General features: G+C 40.2%; 1 protein-coding gene across 1 annotated transcript in view; it reads right to left on the reverse strand.

The window, feature by feature from the left end:
* TFB1M (transcription factor B1, mitochondrial) overlaps positions 1 to 21,444 on the reverse strand; it is a 65,292-nt gene that overhangs the window by 32,682 nt on the left and 11,166 nt on the right. Inside the window, exons 3-4 of the mRNA XM_025925491.2 lie at positions 14,250 to 14,358; positions 12,784 to 12,935 (exon numbers count right to left, since the gene is read on the reverse strand). Coding sequence (XP_025781276.1) covers positions 12,784 to 12,935; positions 14,250 to 14,358 — 261 coding nt within the window. The remainder of the gene's footprint in view (positions 1 to 12,783; positions 12,936 to 14,249; positions 14,359 to 21,444) is intronic.

The raw sequence follows: 21,444 nt of genomic DNA on the forward strand, positions 1-21,444 counted from the left end.
AAACCACATAATTTGGCTCGCAAGAGCTTTGCCTTATGTAGGTTTTAAAACTGAGATGCTCGGGGCGCCTGGGTGGCTCAGTCGGTTAAGCATCCGACTTTGGTTCAAGTCATGATCTCACAGTTCGTGGGTTCGAGGCCCACCTCAAGCTCTGTGCTGTCACCCGGGAACCTGCTTCAGATGCTGTGTCTCCCTCTCTCTGCCCCTCCCCTGCTTGTGCTCTGTCTCACTCAGGAAAATAAACGAACGTTAAAAAAAAAATTATCTGAGATGCTCAGAAAATTTCCTGTGGGGAAAGTAATAGATTTCGTAGCATCTGTTTTGTTACTCAGAAGCCATCCCTCCACCTCATCCCTCTTTTTAAATTACCTGGCTCTGGTCTATATTTAGACAGTTGAAGTGACTGGGAGGTCCAGTTCAGGATAAGTGATAGGCTGCTACAATATAAATGACAAAGCAAACTGTTCCTTACTAAACTGTAAAACCAAGAAATGCAGATATTCAAGCAAAAAAAAAAAAAAAAGACAAACACCAGAAGCCCGTATTTAAAGAATAAACTTATGGATCAAAGGGTCAAAAATATTTCTAGTTCCTCACGAATTTCTTTTGGAGCTTAAATGTACCATTGCCACAAAAGTAAAAACTTCAAAGTGCACTGTGCAACCGGCACAATTCAAAGCAGTTGTGTAAAACTAAAATCTAGCGTGAACTTAATCCCAAAATAAAAAAAAAAAATAGGGGCGCCTGGGTGGCTCAGTCAGTTAAGCGGCCGACTTCGGCTCAGGTCATGATCTCAGGGTCCGTGAGTTCGAGCCCCGCGTCGGGCTCTGTGCTGACAGCTCAGAGCCTGGAGCCTGTTTCAGATTCTGTGTCTCCCTCTCTCTCTGACCCTCCCTTGTTCATGCTCTGTCTCTCCCTGTCTCAAAAATAAAAAAAAAAATAATAAAAAAAAAAAAAGTTAAAAATAAATAAATAAATAAACCAGGGGTGCCTGGTTGGCTCAGTCAGTTGAGCGTCTGACTTCACCTCAGGTCATGACCTCACAGTTTATGAGATCGAGCCCCACATAGGGCTCTCTGCCGTCAGTGCAGAGCCCGCTTCGGATCCTTTTGTACCCCTCTCAACCCCTCCCCCCAACTCTCTCTCTCTCTCTCTCAAAAATGAATGAACATTTAAAAAAAAGAAAGTCTGCATATGAAAATTAGTATTTATGCTGGATTGTTTTCCAATATTTTACCTTATACCTCAAAGGTGTTCTCACTGATGAATTCAACAAAATTTTAAAAATCACTTTAACCAACGAGCAAACCAGTGAGGCACAGAGGGTAAACGAATTGGACGTGAAGGCATGCTTAAGTATATTTCACTCAGGGTGCTAGGCAGGCCTCCACTCCTGCCAGTAAAGCCTGACCCCTCAACTTGACCCATCCAAACTTTGCAGCAAATACACCTAGGCTGTGGAGATGAAAATTGTGGATAATACACCTGAATTCAGAAGAAAGCAGCACATTCATTATGGAAAAATTCAAGCCACAGAACAGAAAGCTCTGCAAAAATTTCGTTAAAAACTAGCACAAGAGGGGCACCTGTGTGGCTCAGCTGTTTAAGCAGCTGACTTCTGTTCAGGTCATGATCTCGCAGTTTGTGGGTTTGAGCCCCGCATCGGGCTCTGTGCTGACAGTTCAGAGCCTGGAGCCTGCTTCGGATTCTCTACCTCCCTCTCTCTCTGCCCCTCCCCCACTCCTGCTCGGTCTCTAAAAATTAAATAAATGTTACAAAAACATTTTTAAACCCCCCCCCCCAAAAAAAACAACAACAATAACAACAAACTAGCACAAGAGTTACATGGTCAAAATCAGTCATCCAAACAGGACTTAATATTTCTATGATACGTTATATGTAAAGCTATTAGAGTTCAAACTCCGTTACAAGGTAGAGATTTTAACAACAAAAGGCCGGGAAACCAAACCAGTTAATTTTTCAGTAAAAGGAAACCTCTAACCCTGGAGATTTTAAAAGCCTTCTGAGGCAGTTTAAGAAAAACCAGGGGTCAAAGATTTCACAAAGACAGTGTTATTTTCTTCCTCATTCATCTAAAATCATTTTAAGTAGAAAAATTAGGCTTATTCTTGGGAAGCTACACAGCCAAATATCAGGGACACTGAAAACGACATACTTCCTGGCAAGGTAACTCCCTCCCTCCCTGCTAGGGATGGACCATTAAGCGGCAGGGGCCCCTGAAGATGGGAGGAGAGCAATAAGCTGATCCTGGACCCAGAAAGGAAAGACCACAGGTCCGGTCACACGGAGAACTTAAACATCATGACTGCAGCAGAAAACACACGACCTGGGTTCAAGTTCAGCTTTCCCTGTAACTAGCTCCGTGACTTTCTGCCAGACCTTAACTTATGTTGAGCCTCAGTTTCATCATCTATGAAATGAGGTTAGATGAGATTTGTTAAGGTCTCATTTACTGCTACACAGTCTGATTCTATTTTATGAGCTGGAACTTTATACTGTCTATATGTTCTTTAATGTGTGCGAGCTGATTTCTTAGCTTTAGACCCTGCAGACCTGGTGAGAAGAGGACTGTGATCAGTTGCTTCTGCTCTACAACTCAACAAAGCCAAGCAAAGTTAATGCCTAATGAGCGCTATCTGTGGAATATAAAATCACAAATATGACACTGTCAAGAGCAAACAGAGGGTATATGAGAAAATACTGCTCGCCATATATTGTCCTGTTTAGACTTTCACTTGCAAAATGTGAAAATTGGTCAGAGGACCAGTGTTAACCATGCTTCTGGAGCATTCCATAAATTATAGACTCAATGTAAACTCTTCTTGATACCCGTACTAAAATTTAACTAAAATCAACATTTTTTTTCTGGTTAAAGAAAAATAATTGCATATGCTGAAGTTAAAGCAACACTGTTATTAATAATCACAACTGACATTCTGAGTCACTGAAAATATTCCTCCACCTCTTAAGCCTCTGTTCCTTTGCATTTTCCCCCAAAAGAATTAGAGTACATAGTGTTTTGCATCTCTATTGTGTTATTCAAGAACAGAAATACCATAATAATCATGTCATCTGAGAAAATAAGAGTCCAAGAACAAATCAAAAGGCTGAGAAAACAAGAAAACTATTAATATATGCTCAACTCAAACACACAGAAGAGAGTTAGAATCATAAGCCGGGAATGACATGGGCCTTAGGAAAGTAGTGATGCCTTACAGTTCCTAACAAACACAAAAGGGCCCAAGTTTTTGGGATGGAAAATTCTAAGATGGCTGAGAAAAAGATTTTATGGCTAAATACCCTAAAGCAAAGGTTCCTATCCTCGGCATTGCTGACGTTTTCGGCTGGTAAATGTGGAGCAATTCTCTGTTGTTGGGGCTATCTTGCGCACTGAAGGATGTCTACCGGCTTCCCTAACCTCTACCCACTAGACACCAAAAGCACCCCCCAGTTGCGACATCCAAAAATATCTCCAGACGGGCAGAAGTGAGGAATACAGCAAAGCGGGAGGATCCTGAGCTCACTCCCGTGAACATAGCACAGCTTCAGCTGCGTACAGAGCAACTCTCCCTGAGAATGACCTGACGACTGGGAGAACAGCGGAGGTAGCTGTAAATATAAAGACAAAGCCTCAAAAAGGGAAAGAGGGACAAAGACATGGTCAGGTCAGGAACCAAACCCAAGAGTGAGAGAAGATATATCCCAGGTGCAAACGTCCTCCCTGGGAAGTGAGGGGTTACAGCCCAACACCAGGCACCCCCCACCCTGGGGATCTGCACCAGGAAGTTAAGTTCCCATAACTTCTGTTTCTGAAAAGCAGCTGGGCTTTGCTTTGGGAGAATTGGAAGGCTAGCAGAAATGGAGATTCTGCGCTTAACGGGACTACACATAACCTCACTTGCTCCGAGACTCCGCAAAGAGGCAGCTGCTTGAAAAGTGGCCATATGTGCAGAAAATATATTGCCTGATTTTAGGGAGCAGGCCAAAGGGGCAGGGTTGTGTAAGAACTTTATCCAAGAGTGGACATGCTGGCAGGCACTATTCTTCTTACCCTCTCAGCCTATGCGTCCGATGCTGGCGGGCACTAGTCTGACACTCTCCATATACCTTTCTGGCACCGCTTGCCCTGCCCCGGTGTTCCCCTGAAGACCTGCATTGCTGAACCCGCCTTCCTGGCAGGTGCTCCTGGACTCCTACCCTGTACACCTGGCAGAGAGCCTCGTGGAGACTGTTGCCCCAAAAATCAACTCTTGCCGGGGAAGTGGGTGGGGCATCTCTGCCCCCCAGTGTACCTGTTGCAATCACAGTCCAGTGCCAACAGAAGGGTGCATACAGCCAACAGGGGACACCCCTGAAGCATATGGTTCTGGTGACCCACAGCACACCTTCCACATAAGGCCACTTCCTTCAAGAACAGGAATCCCAGCTGACCTACCTAGCATATAGAAACAAATACAGAGTTAGACAACATGAGCAGACAGTAGAAAAGGTTCCAAACAAAACAGGACAAAGCCTGAAAAAGAACTAAACAAAAAGAGATAAGCAATCTACCTAATAAAGAGTTCAAAGTGATGGTTATAAAGATGTTCACCAAACTCGGAGGGAGTGGATCAACTCAGCAAGGACTTAAATAAAGAGATAGAAAATATAAAAAAAGAGCCAGTTACAGCTGGAGAATACAATAACTGCAAGGGAAAACACACAGAGGGAGTCAACAGCAAATCAGGGGATGCAAAAGAACAGATCAGTGATCTGGAGGATAGGGCAGTAGAAATCATTCAGGTTGAATGGCAAAAAGAAAAAAAGAATGAAAAAAATCAGGATGGGTTAAGGGACCTCTGGGACAACATTGGGCACACAACACCCATCTTATAAGGAGTCACACAGAAAGAAGAGAGAAAGGACCAGAAAACTTAATTTTAGGAAATAAGGGAAAAGCTACCTAACAAGGAAAAGAAAACACAGATCTATGTCCAGGAAGCAGAGATACCCTAAACAAGATGAACCCAAAGAGGTCCATATGGAGACAGATAATCAGTAAAATCTCAAAAATTAAAGACAAAGAAGGAGTCTTAAAAGCAGCAAGAGAAAAGCAACTGGTTATATAAAAGGAAATATCTATAAGAGCTGATTTTTCAGAAAATCTGAAGGCCAGAACACATGATCTATTCAAACTGCTGAAAGAAAAAAACCTACAACCAAGAACACTCTACCCAGCAAGAAATATTATCATTCAGAATTAAAGGTGAGATAGTTTCCAAGACAAACAAAAGTTAAAGAAGTTCATCACCACTAAACCAGCCCTTGCAAGAAACGTTTAAGGGATTTCTTTAAGCAAAACAGAAAATGCCATAACTGGATGAAAATCACAAAAGAAAAAATTTCACTGGTAACAGTATTATACATTAAAGGTAGTAAATCAACCCCTCATAAAAGCTAGTATGAAGGTTCAGACAAAAGTAGTCAAATCAACCATACCTATGATAATTAGGAATACACAACATAAAAAGACATAAAATAGGATATCAAATACATAAAACATGGGCAGGAAGGATAAAATTGTAATGCTTCTAGAATGGGTTCGAACTTAAGCAACCATCAAGTTAAATAGACTACAATGTTTGTAGGTTTTTATCAACGTTTATTTATTTTTGGGACAGAGAGAGACAGAGCATGAACGGGGGAGGGGCAGAGAGAGAGGCAGACACAGAATCGGAAACAGGCTCCAGGCTCTGAGCCATCAGCCCAGAGCCTGACGCGGGGCTCGAACTCACGGACCGTGAGATCGTGACCTGGCTGAAGTCGGACGCTTAACCGACTGCGCCACCCAGGCGCCCCGAATTTGTAGGTTTTTATAGATAGCCAGAAGGCATGAGGTGGGGTCAAGGGAGATTGTTTTGTCTTTTAAAGTTTATTTATTTGTAAGAGAGAGAGAGAGAGAGAGAGAGAGAGAGAGAGCGCGCGAGCACGCTAGCGTGCAAGAGCCAGCTCTGGAAGGCACACGCGGGGGAAGGACAGTGAGAAAGAGGGAGGGGGAGAGAATCCGATGCAGACCCTGCAGAGCCTGACGTGGGGCTCGATCCCACAAACCAGGAGATCATGATCTGAGCTGAACTCAAGAGCTGGATGCTGAACCCACTAAGCCACCCAGGCTCCCATTTTGTTTTGTTTAAAAAAAATTTTTTTTTTCATGTTTATTTATTTCTGAGACAGAGAGAGTCAGAGTGTGAGCAGGGGAAGGCAAAGAGAGAGAGGGAGACACAGAATTTGAAGCAGGCTCCAGGCTCTGAGCTGTCAGCACACAGCCTGACCCGGGGCTTGAACTCACAAACCATGACCTGAGCCGAAGTCAGTCGCTCAACTGACTGAGCCATCCAGGCACCTTTTTAAAAAAAAAAAAATTTTTTTAATGTTTACTTATTTCTGAGACAGAGAGAGACAGAGTTGTTTTGTTTTGTAAAACAGATGACATTAGAGCAGGTTTCCTTTTTGATCGTAGTAATCCAGTAAAGAGGGAGTAATCAGTGATGGAAGAGAAAGAAGGTAATAGTTATAAATCATGATTTTAAGATTCTGACAGGTCAATAATTAAATAAAAGTCTCTGAAATTATATGAAAAACTTCCAGCAAAAGCTCCTTAATTCGGTTTTAAATTCCTTAATTTTGAATAGTTCTGTGAAGATTTCTGGTGTTTTGTTAGCTGCTTCTCATCACTTGTTTTTAAGCATTTAATTTTGAGTTTACATGTACCCAGAATTCTGCTTGTTCAGTTTAACTTTCCTCATAATTTATACATGTCATAGATACTGAATCTGTGTCCACGTGAATATTATTCTGTTGTGATTAGAAGATCAAGTTTTGGGAGCCGGACTAGCTTGGCCTAAGTCCCAGCTCTGCTACTTGGTAGCTGTGTGGTCTTGAAGAAGCTAATTAAAATCTCAGAGCTTCAGTATCCTTTCCTATCAAAAGTTAGTAAGTCGCAAGGATGAAAGGTTCAGCACAGGGAATACAGTCGGTGGTGTAATACCTTGTGTGCTGACAGATGGCAGCTACTCTTGGGGCAAACACAGCACAACGTGCACAGTTGCTGAATCCCTACGTTGTACACCCGAAACTAACTTTGTGTGTCAATGTCAATTAAAAAATACTATTTCATTAGCTTGCTTTGAGGCTTACATAAGAAAATGCACCTAAAGTGGCATCCATCCCATAGCAGACATTCCATAAGTAAGAGCCAATATTATTATCAGTAGCATATAGGCAAATTAAAAGCAAAGTGAAAAATATTCATATAATTAAAAATTTACAACTGTAAAACTCAATAAATTGCCTAGTGAGTTAAATGACAGAAATTTCTTCTGAATCACTCAAGTAATCTTTGCTTTCATATAGCTTTCAAAAGGTATGCATTAAATATTTTATGGAACTAGACAGAGGCAGTGGTTGCCCAACAGTGTAAACGTACCACATTTGAGTAAGTCACGCACTACAAAAAAAAAAAATGTCTCCAGATACTGCCAAATGTCCCTGAATGGGGGGCTGGAGGCAAAATCGTCTCCACAGAGAACCACTATTCTCAAGTGGAACATAGGTAAAGAGAGAGGGAGAGATCTAAGGAATAGAATTCTTACACATGTGTAAATGCAGAGGAAGGCATCTAAAGAACAGAACTAATGTGACTACATTTTATATATATATGTGTTGTGTGTGTGTGTGTGTGTGTGTAATTCTCACATATGTATATAATTCTCTCAGGGGAATTCTGATATTAAAAAGTTGTCTACAAAAAAACAAGGATGAAGCTGAATAAAATGTATGAAACGACACTTTGCATAAACTAAACAACAGCATTACGGGACTATGAGCACAGACACCGGAGAAAGAAGGTGAGAGGTGAGCCTTACAACTGAGCAGCTAACAGCCTGGAAGCCATACTCAGGCAGCAGCACAAGCAGGAGTAGAAACAGAGCCCAGTGGTCTGTCTGACGAGAGGAGACAGATGCCAGGCTCTGGGAGGCCAAGGCAGCCAGAACTTGTGAGGCACACTACTGGATACATAAACACACACACACACACACACACACACACACACACACACACACACACACACAGACAGAGACAGACAGGGGGCATGGGAGACAGGAAAGGGGAGGGTGCTCCTGAGATATGCAAAGGGATCCCTTCAAGTCTCTGACAGAGCATCGATCTAGAAGTGCATGAGGTTGGGAGGCTGGAGAAAGTAGCATCAGAAAGTGGGACAAAAGGAGGTCACACAGGGCTAGAGATAGTCTGTACACCCAACAGCCAAGTAAAGAGCCCTTGAAATACACGGGGTACTGGGTGGATTCCTCAGAAAGGCTGGGACTTAATAGTGTGACTTTAATTAGCCTCAGATTAAAGGCTGCTATAGACCTGTCATAAGCAAGCTTAAAAGCAAGCTCCAAACCAATATGCACGTGACTCATCTTTGTGTCAGAACAAAACCCACCACTCAGGCCAATACAACAAAATCCAGCCCTCCACAAGATTAAACAAAACAAAACAAAACCTCACAATATCTAGCATCTCGCCAAAAATTACCAGGCTTGTGGGGGGACTGGGTGGCTCAGTCGGTTAAGCATCCGACTTCAGCTCACGTCACGATCTCATGGGTTCGAGAGTTTGAGCCCTACATCGGGCTCAGTGCTGACAGCTCAGAGCCTGAAGCCTGCTTTGAAATCTGCATGTCCCTCGCTCTCTCTGCTCCTCTTCTGCTTGTGTGCTCTCTCTCAAAATTAAATAAATATTAAAAATAATAAAAATTACCAGGCTTGCAAAGAAGCAGAAAAGTAGGACCCATAGAAAGAGGGAAGGGAAAAAAAGCAAATGGTAAAATGATACAGAAATGACAGAGGTAGTGAAATTAATAAGCAAAGGTCTTACAACAGCTATTATAAATATTATACATATGTAAAGATGCCAAGGAAAGCATGAACATAATGAAGTAAGGGAAAATACAAGACCCAAATGGAACTTCTAGACGTAAAACTACAATATCCAAAATGAAAACTGACTAAAATTAACAACAGAGTAGCCACTGCACAACAGAGTAGTGAATCTGAAGATACAGTAACTGGAAACTTTTTTTTTATATTGTTGGTGTTTCGAAGTATATGTGTTTGTGACAGTTAAAGTGTGATACAGGTGAATTCAACGTATCAAGAGTTCTACGGAAGCTGTTCTGCAAAATATTACATACTATACAAACTATTCAAGTCAGACAACACCATTTTTTCAGTGTCTTTTCAACTGAGAAGAACCCTATTCAGCACACTTCTGAGGTGGTGCATACAGAGCAAGCTTTGTTTTTGTTCTTTATTTTCTTCTACAATAGCTTCATATTTCTCTTTCATTTCTGTCGATTCTAGGTGAGGCAGCTCTATTTCTGGATTTTCTAGGGGCAGCAGCTCCTAAGTGATGCTTTAAAAACGCACAGCATGGGGCGCCTGGGTGGCTTGATCGGTTAAGCATCCGACTTCGGCTCAGGTCATGATCTCACGGTCCATGAGTTCGAGCCCCGCATCGGGCTGTGCTGACCGCTCAGAGCCTGGAGCCTGTTTCAGATTCTGTGTCTCCCTCGCTCTCTGCCCCTCCCCTGTTCATGCTCTGTCTCTGTCTCAAAAATAAATAAACGTTAAAAAAAATGTATTAAAAACGCACAGCACTATTAGGTTTCTCCGGTTCTTCATAGAAGGCTGTCAATACCCTGGTCAGTGTGTCCATACCCCCGACTTCTCCAGGCACCTTTAGGACTGCTCGTGCTTTGAGACGGTGCCTTTGTTAAGGCGCCACAGGGACAGTGGCAGCAGGGTGGCCGGTGGGCTCTAGGAACTGGAATTTTTATGTGTGAATTATTTTTTTTTATTACGTACGGTGAATTATTAAATTGCTTCAATATCCAACCATTCACTAAATAATCTTTTTTTTTTTCCTTTGCTGACGCAGGATACAATCGTTATCAAATACGAAGTTGTCTGATTCTGGTTTTTTTTTGTTTTTAATTTTCTTAATGTTTGTTTACCTTTGAGAGAGAGACAGACACAGAACTGGAAGCAGGCTCCAGGCTCTGAGCTATCAGCACAGAGCCCAATGCGGGGCTTGAACCCACGGACAGCGAGATCATGACCTGAGCCGAAGTCAGACATTCAACCAACTGAGCCACCCAGGCGCCCCTGATTCTGCGCCTTCTAATGTAGCCATCACTCCGTCTCATAATAAGTCACAGTGCTTCGGTTATTAGAGTTTACAACACATTTTAACATTTGATAGGCAAGGCTTCTCTCATCACTCTTCTTTTTTTCAAAATTTCTTTTCCATTCTTACAGGTCCACTCAAGATGATCCCTGGGACTTCACTCACTACATTTCAAGATGTTACTGAAAAAACATAATTTGGAAAAATGAAGCAGCTTTATAATACTCATTTTTTTTTTTTCTTCCAGGGTTCTATTTCTCTTGATTTAGCTCAGTGATTTTCTGAGACTCTCAGTAAAGTTCTGTGATTTTTTTTATACAGGTCCCTCTTTTTTCCTTCAGTTTCCAGAATAAATAATTATATATTTCCAATAACATTTTTACTTGTCTTTCTAACAGTGATATATTTTGTTTGCTTCAATCCTTCCTGTATTTGATTTTCTATTTATCACTAATTCAACCCCACACTCTCCCCAACTTACCTATTCTTTCAGTATATGCAAACATGATAGGTGTCTTATCAAATTCTTTGTGCTACTCTGAGGTGAACTGAATGTTCTTCTGAGGATTCCACGCTCTGTCTTCTATAACACTGGGCCTTCTGTCTCCTAGATTCATACAATCGTGCTTCTTGGGGTCTCTAATCAGACCAGTGCGATAGAGGCTTTGTCATTATGTCAGAGGTGTTGGTAGAGGTTAGTGAAGAAGTTCGACCATGTTCGAACTCCTCCAAATATAGGAGAATAAGACCAAGCAATCCAATCCAACAGAAAAATAAGCAAAGGGCAAGTACTTCACAAAAAAGACGCTATCTCAAAGGTCCATAAACATGCAAAATGGTGCTTAGTTTTTTAAAAAAGTTCATTCTGAGAGAGAGAGAGAGAGAGACAGAGAGAGAGGCAGGGGGAGGGAGAGAGGGAGGGAGGGAGGGAGGGAGAGGGAGAGGGAGAGAGAGAGAGAGAGACACAGACAGACAGAGAGACAACGCATGTGCAAAAGTGAGGGAGGGACAGCAGGAGAGGGAGAGAGAGAGAACCCCAAGCAGGCTCTGCGCTGAGCACACAGCTTGATCTTGACCATGAGATCATGACCTGAGCCAATATCAAGAGTTGGACGCTTAACCGACTGAGACACCCAGGTGACCCTGGCGCTCAATTTGATTAAAAATTTAGCAAAAGACAAAATAAAACCACAAAACACACCATTCAGCTCTGATTAACAAAAAGTACAAGTCTGGCAATATCAAGTACTGGCAAGGATATGAAGCAAAATGAACTCACATACACTGTTGGTGGGAATATAAACAGGCATGATGACTTCAGAAAGCAAATTAGCATTATTTAGCCAAAGTGAAGATTGGGGGAACTTAAGATCCAGCATGGCCACTTCTGGATATATTCTCTAGGGAAAGCTTGCTTATGTGCTCCAGCTGACATAAATAGAAGACTCTCCATGACAGCTTTGTTCGTAAAAACACTGGAACAGGATTCCAAAACAGGGGAATGGGCAGATAAATTATGACTTAGTCAAAGAGTGGGTAGTGTATAACTACACAAATAAACTACAGCTATGAGCAGCATAAGTGAATGAGGAGAAAAGAAGTACATAGTGCATGAATCCATTTGCGTAAGTTCAAAAATGGAGAAAACTAAAGTATATTAATTATACAGATAAGAATCTATGTGACAAACTAAACAGGGAATAATAAGTTCCAAATTCATGGTATTGATTACTTTGGTGGCAGGTGGAAAACCAGAGATACAATCAGAATGAGGCATACAAGAGGGTGTCAACGATGTTGGGAGTTTAACTATTGAGTTGAGTGGGGGGGATTCAGGTGTTCTTTTTATTAAGCCATACAAATCCATCACATACTCTTCTGTATTTGTAAGTCATAATAAAAAATTAAAAAAAAACAAAACACTTATAATCTGCAGATCCCCTCATTAAACCTCTGCAGCACAAAACCTGCCCTTGCTTATTACCCCGTAGGATTATTTTCTAGAGAGTGACCTGGGAACACTCCCGCCATGGGAATGCAGGCATAGCAGGCCCAGCAGAAGTAGGGGATTAAGTGAAAGTCTATGTACTGCATAATCAGACACCAACCTCCTTCCCTTTCTCCAAACCGACTGATTACCGCATTCCTCACCATCTCATGAAGTTCAATGTATCAACTTTAACCAATCACAGGCCAATCCCTATGTATTATTGTATCAGCAGCAGCCCACAGATCACGTCTCTCACTGTTCTATGGCCCTACTAGGTCCCTGTAGGTATGACACGGCCTTCCTGGCTGGCAGCACAGCACCCGTGTTCTCCATGGAGAGCTCACAGCAGTCACACCTGTCATCATCATGACATGCTTAACTGTTGGTTGAGCTGGTGTTGGTGTGTATGTGTAATGGAGCATTAACTTAGAAAACACAGTCTGTCACAAAAATGCAGTATTACTTTGTTTCAGAATTCGAAGAGCCAAAAAAAAACCAAAAACAAAAAAAAAAAAACCAAAAACACGGTCAGAACTTACCTCTGCCACTTCCTTTTGGAAAGTCAATGTCATCTGGGTTCTGCCATAAACAAAAGGTCCATCCTTACAAGAAACATTTTCAAGCCACTTGATAATCAGTGGAGTTGATACGCTAAAAGGCAGATTTCCAATAATATGTACATTTGGAGGATCTGGTTAGCAGGAGGAAAAAACAACTTGTAACGATTTCATCAAAGTATTCTGAATAGTATTTTGGTTAAGAATAAAAGTCAAACTGGGTACTAACAGCGTCAAACAAAAATACATGAAACGACACAGCTACCTAATTTTCAGTCCATTTATTCTTCAAAAGCAATGTTTCCTCATCGTCAGCTTTGAATTATTAAGAAAAACATTCTACCTTAATTAGTGTTCAAAGTCCTCAGGTTTCCCGGCTTAGGAAAACTATGAAAGAGACCGGATTTGAGGGAAAAGGTAATTTGATCCGGACGTGAGGAGGTCAAAGTGCCTATGGGGCACCCAGGTGAAGCTGTCAGAGGATCAGATGCCCAGGAAGGGGGTACAGGCTGCATAGACAGATAGAAGTGTCTGCAGCACACAGGTGGTAAGTGTAACCACAGGAGCAGGGGAATTCCTGCAAATCTGGAGCACAAGAGCAGGTGCTCAAGAAGAAAGATCTCAGGAACATCTAAGAGGTAGCTGGAAAAAGAACCACCAGCAAGGAACAGCTAGAGAAAGTCATACAATGTAAAAGGGAAAAACGGGAGGACCTGGTGTCAGGGAAGACACGAGCAGAGAAAACATCCGGAAGAGCAGGTAACACTCAAATGAATGCCTGAGAACTCCGTCAGGTAAGGTTTGAGAGAGGAAATCGGGAGGTCACCCTGGCTCCGGTGTGACTGGGGCCGGACCGGAGACCTGAAGGCAGTGTGCTGAGAGGAGAGCCGGAAGGCGGAGGCAGGCAGCGGCCACCTCTCTGGTGCTGCGGCCACACACACGGAAGCGGTCACGCCAGTAGTACGTGTTCTCAAGGGCTTTCTAGGCAAGTAACACACCCCATCTATCTCCGGATTCCAAAGAGTTGGTACACAGTGGGGACCCGACTGTCTAAAAAATGAAGACCCTTGGCTGGCCACGGAATGCGAGACGCTGGTAACTGGGTGTGGCTTCGTTTACTAAAACACTTCTTTTTTTCACCATTTGGAAAAAGGAACACTTCCTAGTTTATCCCATCATTACATGGTGTCCTAAAAATAGCTTATTTGAGGAGAACCCTAAACATTTGAAAAATAGAAGACAAATAAAATAGAAGAAAAAGTAATTAGATTTATCATTTTGGAAAAGAGTAGAAAAGCAGAAAAAATTATAATGCACACTACGTACTCAATTCTGTTTTTATAATATTTAATATAAATGTGTAATGTTTGTAATGTATAATAGCATTAAATATTTGTACTATAAATAATTATAAAAGAAAATAAGAAAACCAACCCCAAATCACTTACCATCTTCCCACCGTCTTTTAAGGCTTTCTGGAAAAGCCCTTTCTATCTTATATGTCAACACATCACCATGGACAATTCTCAGTTTTCCAGGTGCTGCATCGGAAAGCATCTAGTTTACAAAAAGATCAATAAAATGAGTTCATACTTTGGAGAATAGTGAAACACACACTCTCTCTCTCATTCTCTTTCTCTCTCTACACACACACACACACACACACACACACACATCCCCTGCACCCAACATAAAACTTGATTCTTCATGGTTTAAAAAACAACAACCACCACCCAGATGCAGTCCCCTGAAGCTTAGGAAGTTTAAGAGCAGAAGCGAGTACATGTATCACTAACATCCCTTCTAAAGGAGATTTATAAGGAAGAGGTGACCTTCTTTCCACATCAGGTATCACCTCAAGAGGCTCAGACACCCTTGGCTCCAAGTTAGGGAACTTTTGCCCTGAGCACCCCTTGGTGCTGCTGATTCTCTCTCCTAACCTTCTTCTTGCCTAATTCTGGCCCTGGTAGGAAAGATGAAAGAAACACCATAGAAGCCAGAGAAGAGACCCCGGACCAAGGCACCTACTTCGTAGATTACTCCTGCCTTTGGGTAAATGCCGTGCCTTGCACATGCTTCTTTACGGCATTATGAGCTACTATCTCGTAATTGTGCATAGAGAGGTTTCTTCTCCCTGTGATAACATATGCTCCTTAAGGGTAGCACCTGTTTCCCATCTATCTTAATGTCCCCTGCAGCTACAAAGTGCATAGTAGGTGCTTCACATTTTTTGATAAGTGAATAAGCGAACGATCAACTATAAAACGGGAAAACTTCTCCTCCCAGCCTGAGATTTGAGATTCCCAAAATTTGTAAAGTCAAGAAACTTGCGAAAAATTATTTCACTGATAAATCGGGTAGAATTATACAAGTAACACTTCAAAAATACAGCGCTGAAATGCTTAAACTGGTAAGAAGCTAAACATTTCAGTTTGGGAATCATCTAGTCTGGTATATTTAGTCATGGTAGTTTAGCAAAAAAAAAAAATTGTGTATCTCCAATACTATTGTACTTATAGATTATTTTAAATTACCAAATTTGCTAAAACTTAATCTGGTGAGTTCCAGACAATAAATCATGGAAAACATAGTAGCTCCAACATACTATGAATAAAAAAGGAGGTAACCCTCTTTGGGACAGGCTCTTATTGCATAAAAACTATGCATTTAATGACCGCATTTACCATTAATGAAGAATATTAGTTGTTTTCTAGAATTCTGCTTCACATAATTAAAACAAAACAAATTTGCATACCAAAAACAAAGCAGAAGAACTAAAAGCTTATGCTTCATGATCGTACGTATAGAAAGTAATAAAGTAATTAGTAATTAAGACTAAAACAAAACAAAACCATGTAAACTTAGATCTTTGGCATTAATATACATGCTCTGATAACCACGTTTGAAATGTTAAATTTTTAACATTTAACTGATACACACTCAGCTGCATACCAGAAAACTGGTGTAACACACGTTAACCTTCCTTTCCTAGGTTTAAAGTTGTACTGCTAGCCTATTTCTTTAGGATTGCCCTTCAGACTTAAGTCTCAGCCAATGACAAAGCAAATCCTCCCAAGACTACTCTGTAGCTTGATCTTCCCCTTTCAGACTCCCCACGGAGGAAGAAATGAATACTGGTGACCATAGCTTTCTGTGAAAGCCTTGAAGCAATTATGGGGGGGAAAAAAACGCCATACAAACTGAAATGATAGTATGAATGATTACAGACAGTAGCCACTTAAACACCTAATGATATTCAGCAATGACACACATTTTCTTACCAACCACTAATAGAGAATGATGTTTTCATTACCATGACAGTATTTGGGGGATGGTGGGGAGGTGGGAAAGATCACTAGTACAGCCAGAAGAGCACCCCTGCTTTACACTTTAAAACCCTGACGGTGTTAGCTCATAATGTGCTCAAAGCACAGCTGACTACAAATGCAGGCACCCGATTATAGTCAAATGAGTATTTTTACAGACACTCGTAAGTTGTCCCATCATTTTTATTTTAGTTTTTAATGCCATATCCTTCCAAAATGAGACTTAAGTCAGTTTAGAGTAAAAGGCATTCATTAGATAAGGCTGTAAAAGAAGAAACAGAAAACCAAACGATGAAAGAAGCAGGTATGTAAATCCTACAGGTGTTAGCTCTGACAATTTATACACTGAATTATAGAATTTTTACTCTCTACTGGAAATAATTATACTAAGTCTCCAGGAGAGAAAATGTTTGTTTTTTTTCTTCCTAGCATTAAGTTTTGTGAGGGGTATATGGAACAAAATAATAGAGAATGCCTTTAACAAAAATGAGGAAACAAATGCAGCAGTATTCTTCTTATGGTCACTTAAAAAATCTCTCGAAGTCAAGGTTTTAGAGATAGCTTTTCTGCAGGGGGCAAGCACCTAAGGTCCACCTAGGTAATTTGTTGGTGATCTCATTTGATGAGGAAATTTTTTTTTTAAGTTTATTTATATTTACTTTGAGAGAGACAGAGAGAGAGAGAGCACACATTCAGGGGAGGGGCAGAGAGAGTGGGACAGAGGATCCAAAGTGGGCTCGGTCCCGACAGAAGAGACACCGATGCGGGGCTCGAACTCAAGAACCAGAAGATTATGACCTGAGCTGAAGTCGGACACTTAACCGACTGAGCCACCTAGGTGCCCCTGATGAGGAAATAATTTATGCGACTTTTGGAACTTATGCACAACTAGAAATTCCTTGAGAACAAAGAACTATATTGAATGGCCATTTGGTATGTTTTATGCCACCTCTCATGGTGGGTGAGGGACTCCTGGCAGCCAGCATTGTAGAGTGAGCTAAAGCATTAATTACACAGCCTGGTGATATTACCTTCTTCCTGACCTGTTACATAGTAGGAACCCAAACACTGTTGAAATAAGTGCTAGGCAAACTGTTAGGAAAACTATAGGAGAATGAAGGAATCTATAATACAGAATGATAGGTGAAAAACAATTTTTATTCTTCTGTAGAACACACAGAAAAGACTAATGCTATTATTCAAAAGGAATTTAAGATAACGTTACAATAGATATTTTTTTTTTTAAGGAAGAAGATGACAGCATGACTTCAAAGAGTCTCCTCGTTTTATTTTTTAAACAGGACCAAAACATGCATGGCAGAAACTCATGTACTCAGTCTCATCAAGGATTTAGAGATTTAATAAACTTTATATTCAAACAGTGCTTACTCCTTTCAGCGTTAACATTTCTTAAAGAGAAACTTCTACAGTAGCCTATCTTTTTCTTGTCTGATTGCTATGGCTAAGATTTCCAGCATTATGTTGAATAAAAATGGGGACAATGGACATCCTTGTCTTGTTCCAGATCTCAGAGGAAAAGCTGTCAGTTTTTCACAATTTAGTACAGCATTGGCTATGGATTTTTCATAATATGGCCTTTATGATGTTGAGATATGTTCCCTCTAAATCTACTGTGTTGAGTTTTTATCATGAATGGATGTTGTACTTTGTCAAATGCTTTTTCTGCATCTATTGAAATGATCATATGGTTTTTATTCTTTCTATTAATGTGATGTATCACATTGATTAATTTATAAATATTGGACTACTCTTGCATTCCTAGAATAAATCCCACTTGATCATGGTGAATGATTTTCTGATGAATAATAATGAAGTAGCAGAAAGAAAAGTTAAGGAAACAATCCCATTTACAACTGTACCAAAAATAACAAAATTCCTAGGAATAAACTTAACCAAAGAAACAAAAGACCCATACTCCAAAAACTATGAAACCCCGATGAAAAACATTAAAGATGACACAAATGGAAAGATATTCCATACTCCTGCATTGGAAGAGACAACATGGTTAAAATGTTCACACTACTTAAAGCAACCTACAGATTCAACGCACCCCTATCAAAATACGAACATTTTCACAGAACTAGTACATATTACCCTAAAATTTGTATGGAACCAAAAAGACCCCAAATAGCCAAAGCAATCTTGAAAAAGAACAAACCTGGAGGTATCACAACCACAGATATCAAGATATACTGAAAAGCTACAGTAACCAAAACAGTACAGTACTGGCAAAAAAAAAAAAAAAAAAAAACAAGACACATGGATCAATGGGGCAGAACTGAGAGCCCAGAAATGAAACCAAGTTTGAAAGGTCAATTAACCTTTGACAAAGGGGCAGGGATACAGTGGGAAAAAAACATGGTCTCCTCAACAAATGTGCTGGGAAAACTGGACAGCTACATGCAAAAGAATAAAACTTGACCACTTTCTTACACCATACACAAAAATAAAATGGATTAAAGACCTAAATGTGAGACCTGAAATCACAAAACTACTAGAAGAAAACACAGGCAGTAATTCTTTTGACATTGGCCATTAAAAAAAAAAAATTTCCAGATACATCTCCTCAGGCAAGGGAAGCCAAAGCAAAATTAAACTACTGGGACTAACCAAAATAAAAAGTTTTCTCACAGTGAAAGAAACCATCAACAAAACACAAAGGCAACCTACTGAATGGGAGAAGATATTTGCAAATGATAGATCTGATATGGGGTTAATATCCAAAATATATAAAGAACTTCTACAACTCAACACACAAAAAACAAATAATTCTATTGAAAAATGGAAAAAGGTCTTTTTCCAAAGACAAGATACAGATGGCCAACAGACACATAAAAAGATGCTCAACATCACTAATCAGAGAAATGCAAATCAAAACCACAATGAGATATCACTTTATACCCATCAGAATGGCTAAAATAAAAACCATAAGAAATAACAAATGATGGCGTGGTGGAGAAAAAGGGAATCCTTGTGCACTGTTGGTGGGAATGCAAATTGGCACGGCCACTGTGGAAAACAGTATGGAGGTTTCTCAAAAACTTAAGAATACAATTTCTATATGACCCAGTAATTCCACTACTGGGTATTCACCCCCCAAAAAACTAAAACAGTATTTTGAAAAGACATATGCGCCCCTATGTTTTCTGCAGCATTATTTACGATAGCCAAGATATGAAAGCAACCCGTGTCCATGGACAGATGAATGGATAAAGAAGATGTGGTGTATATATATGCGATTGTTATTCAGGCATCAAAAAGAATGAAATCTTGCCATCTGCAGCAACATAGATGGACCCAGACGATAGAATGTTAAGTAAAATAAGTCAAAGAAAAACAAATACCGTATGATTTCCCTCATTTCTGGAATTTAAGAAACAAAACAAGTAGAAAAGAGGCAAATAGAAAAATTCTTGAATACAGAGAAATAACTAGCGGTTGCCAGAGGGGAGTTGGGTGGGGGAATGGGTGAAACAGACAAGGAGGATTAAGAGTATACTTATCTTGAGGAGCGTGGAGAAACATAACTGTTGATCATTGTACTGTACACTTGAAACTAGCACAACACTGTGTTAATTATACTTCAATAAAAAAAATTTGTGAAAAATAAACAGAAAAAGTTACAGAGGGAAATCTTGCTATACAATATCACAAAATTCTCTTCCTTAAGCCAAGAACAATGAACCCAATTTCACCCTTTTCTTGACTAGGGGTCATTGTTGCCTGTAGAGTAATGGCGTCAGTGGTTATGATGCCTTACTACTGCGCTTTTTTTCAGTTTTACGTTTGCTTTTTATAGCTTTTCTGCCACAGTAATAACTGTCACTTCTTGCTATTGTCAGTGGGTCTCCTTCTAGCATTGATCTACTTCTAGTGTGTAGTGGACTAGGAAGTCACTTTGGTTGTAAGCCACCTTTTACTTATTTGTTGAGTTTTGATTAACTATGGCTGTAGCCATTATCTTAAAGATAAATTACATGTGTGAAGTATGTAATCATGCCACGACAGAAAGTCAGGCCATCTTCCCTTTTGTAAAATTTGCTAGAGGGGAATAATTATAATAGCAACCACTTACTGGCTACTGGCAATATGCTAGGCTCTATATGCCCATCACTTTACATAAATTTCTTACCATCCTTGTAATGATCACAAACAATAACTATTATCCTCATGCTGCAGATGAGAAAGCTGAAGCTAGAACAGGTTCACAACAGCAAGCTCAAGATCGAAAGCTACTGAGTGCCTTATCTGAGATCTGACATCAGCCAATTTGTTTCTCAATTCTGTGAACTTTCCATCCTACCTATCAGGTAGAAACAATCACTGTTTACCTATTATAAAACCCAGAGGCAATACTAACAATAATCATGACTTCCTATCTCCAAAGTTCCACAAAATAAACACACAATGATTAAGAAGAATCCTAGAGCTTCTTATTCTGGCTAAGATGCAGAACAGAAGACCAGATAGTCTCTTCTGGCTTAAACAGATAAAAAATAGATGAAACTACAGTTTTCAGACACTGGACAGCAGGAAAGCAGGAAATCCTGCAGATCCAAGAATCTCAAGGACTCTCACACAAAAGAAACACGAAGAAAAGGACACTAAGGTGCACCGTGATGAAACTGTTCAAAACCAGTGAGAAATCTTAAAAGCAACCAGGGAAAAAAGGCAGAGGAGCAAAGATAAGAATGACAACAGATTTCTGGTCAGAAACAATGCAAGTGAGAAGACCGTGGAGCCACGTTTTTAGAGTACTAAAAGAAAACAATTGCCAGTATGTTTTTCAACAACAAAGGCAAAATAAAATACTTCTTCAGACATACAAACACTGAAAGTTCCACAAAACTTACAAAAAATGCTGAAGAAAGTCTTTCAGGTAGACAGATAATAATACTAAGTGGACATACGGATGAGGAGCACTCAGAACAGTAACCATATGGGTAAATATGTAACAATTCTTCTTATTATAGTTGACCCTTTAACAACAGGGTCTGAACTGCACTGGTCCATGTGTATGCGGGTTTCTTACGGTACTATAAATGTATTTTCTCTTATGATTTTCTTAATATGATTAGGATAATAGGAATATGATATGATTTTCTTCTCTCTAGATTATTTTACTGTCATAAACAGCACTAACACATGTAACATACAAAGAATGTGTTAAGTGATTATTTATGTTATTGGTAAGGCTTCTGGTTAATAGTAGGCTTTAGTTAAATTTCTGGGGAGTACAAAGTAATACGTGGATTTTCAACTGTGCAGAGGTCAGTGCCCCTAACCCCCACATTGT

This window comes from Puma concolor, chromosome B2 (genome assembly GCF_028749965.1).
Source record: "Puma concolor isolate L17-30 chromosome B2, mPumCon1.1.hap2, whole genome shotgun sequence".
NCBI classification, from domain to species: Eukaryota; Metazoa; Chordata; class Mammalia; order Carnivora; family Felidae; genus Puma; species Puma concolor.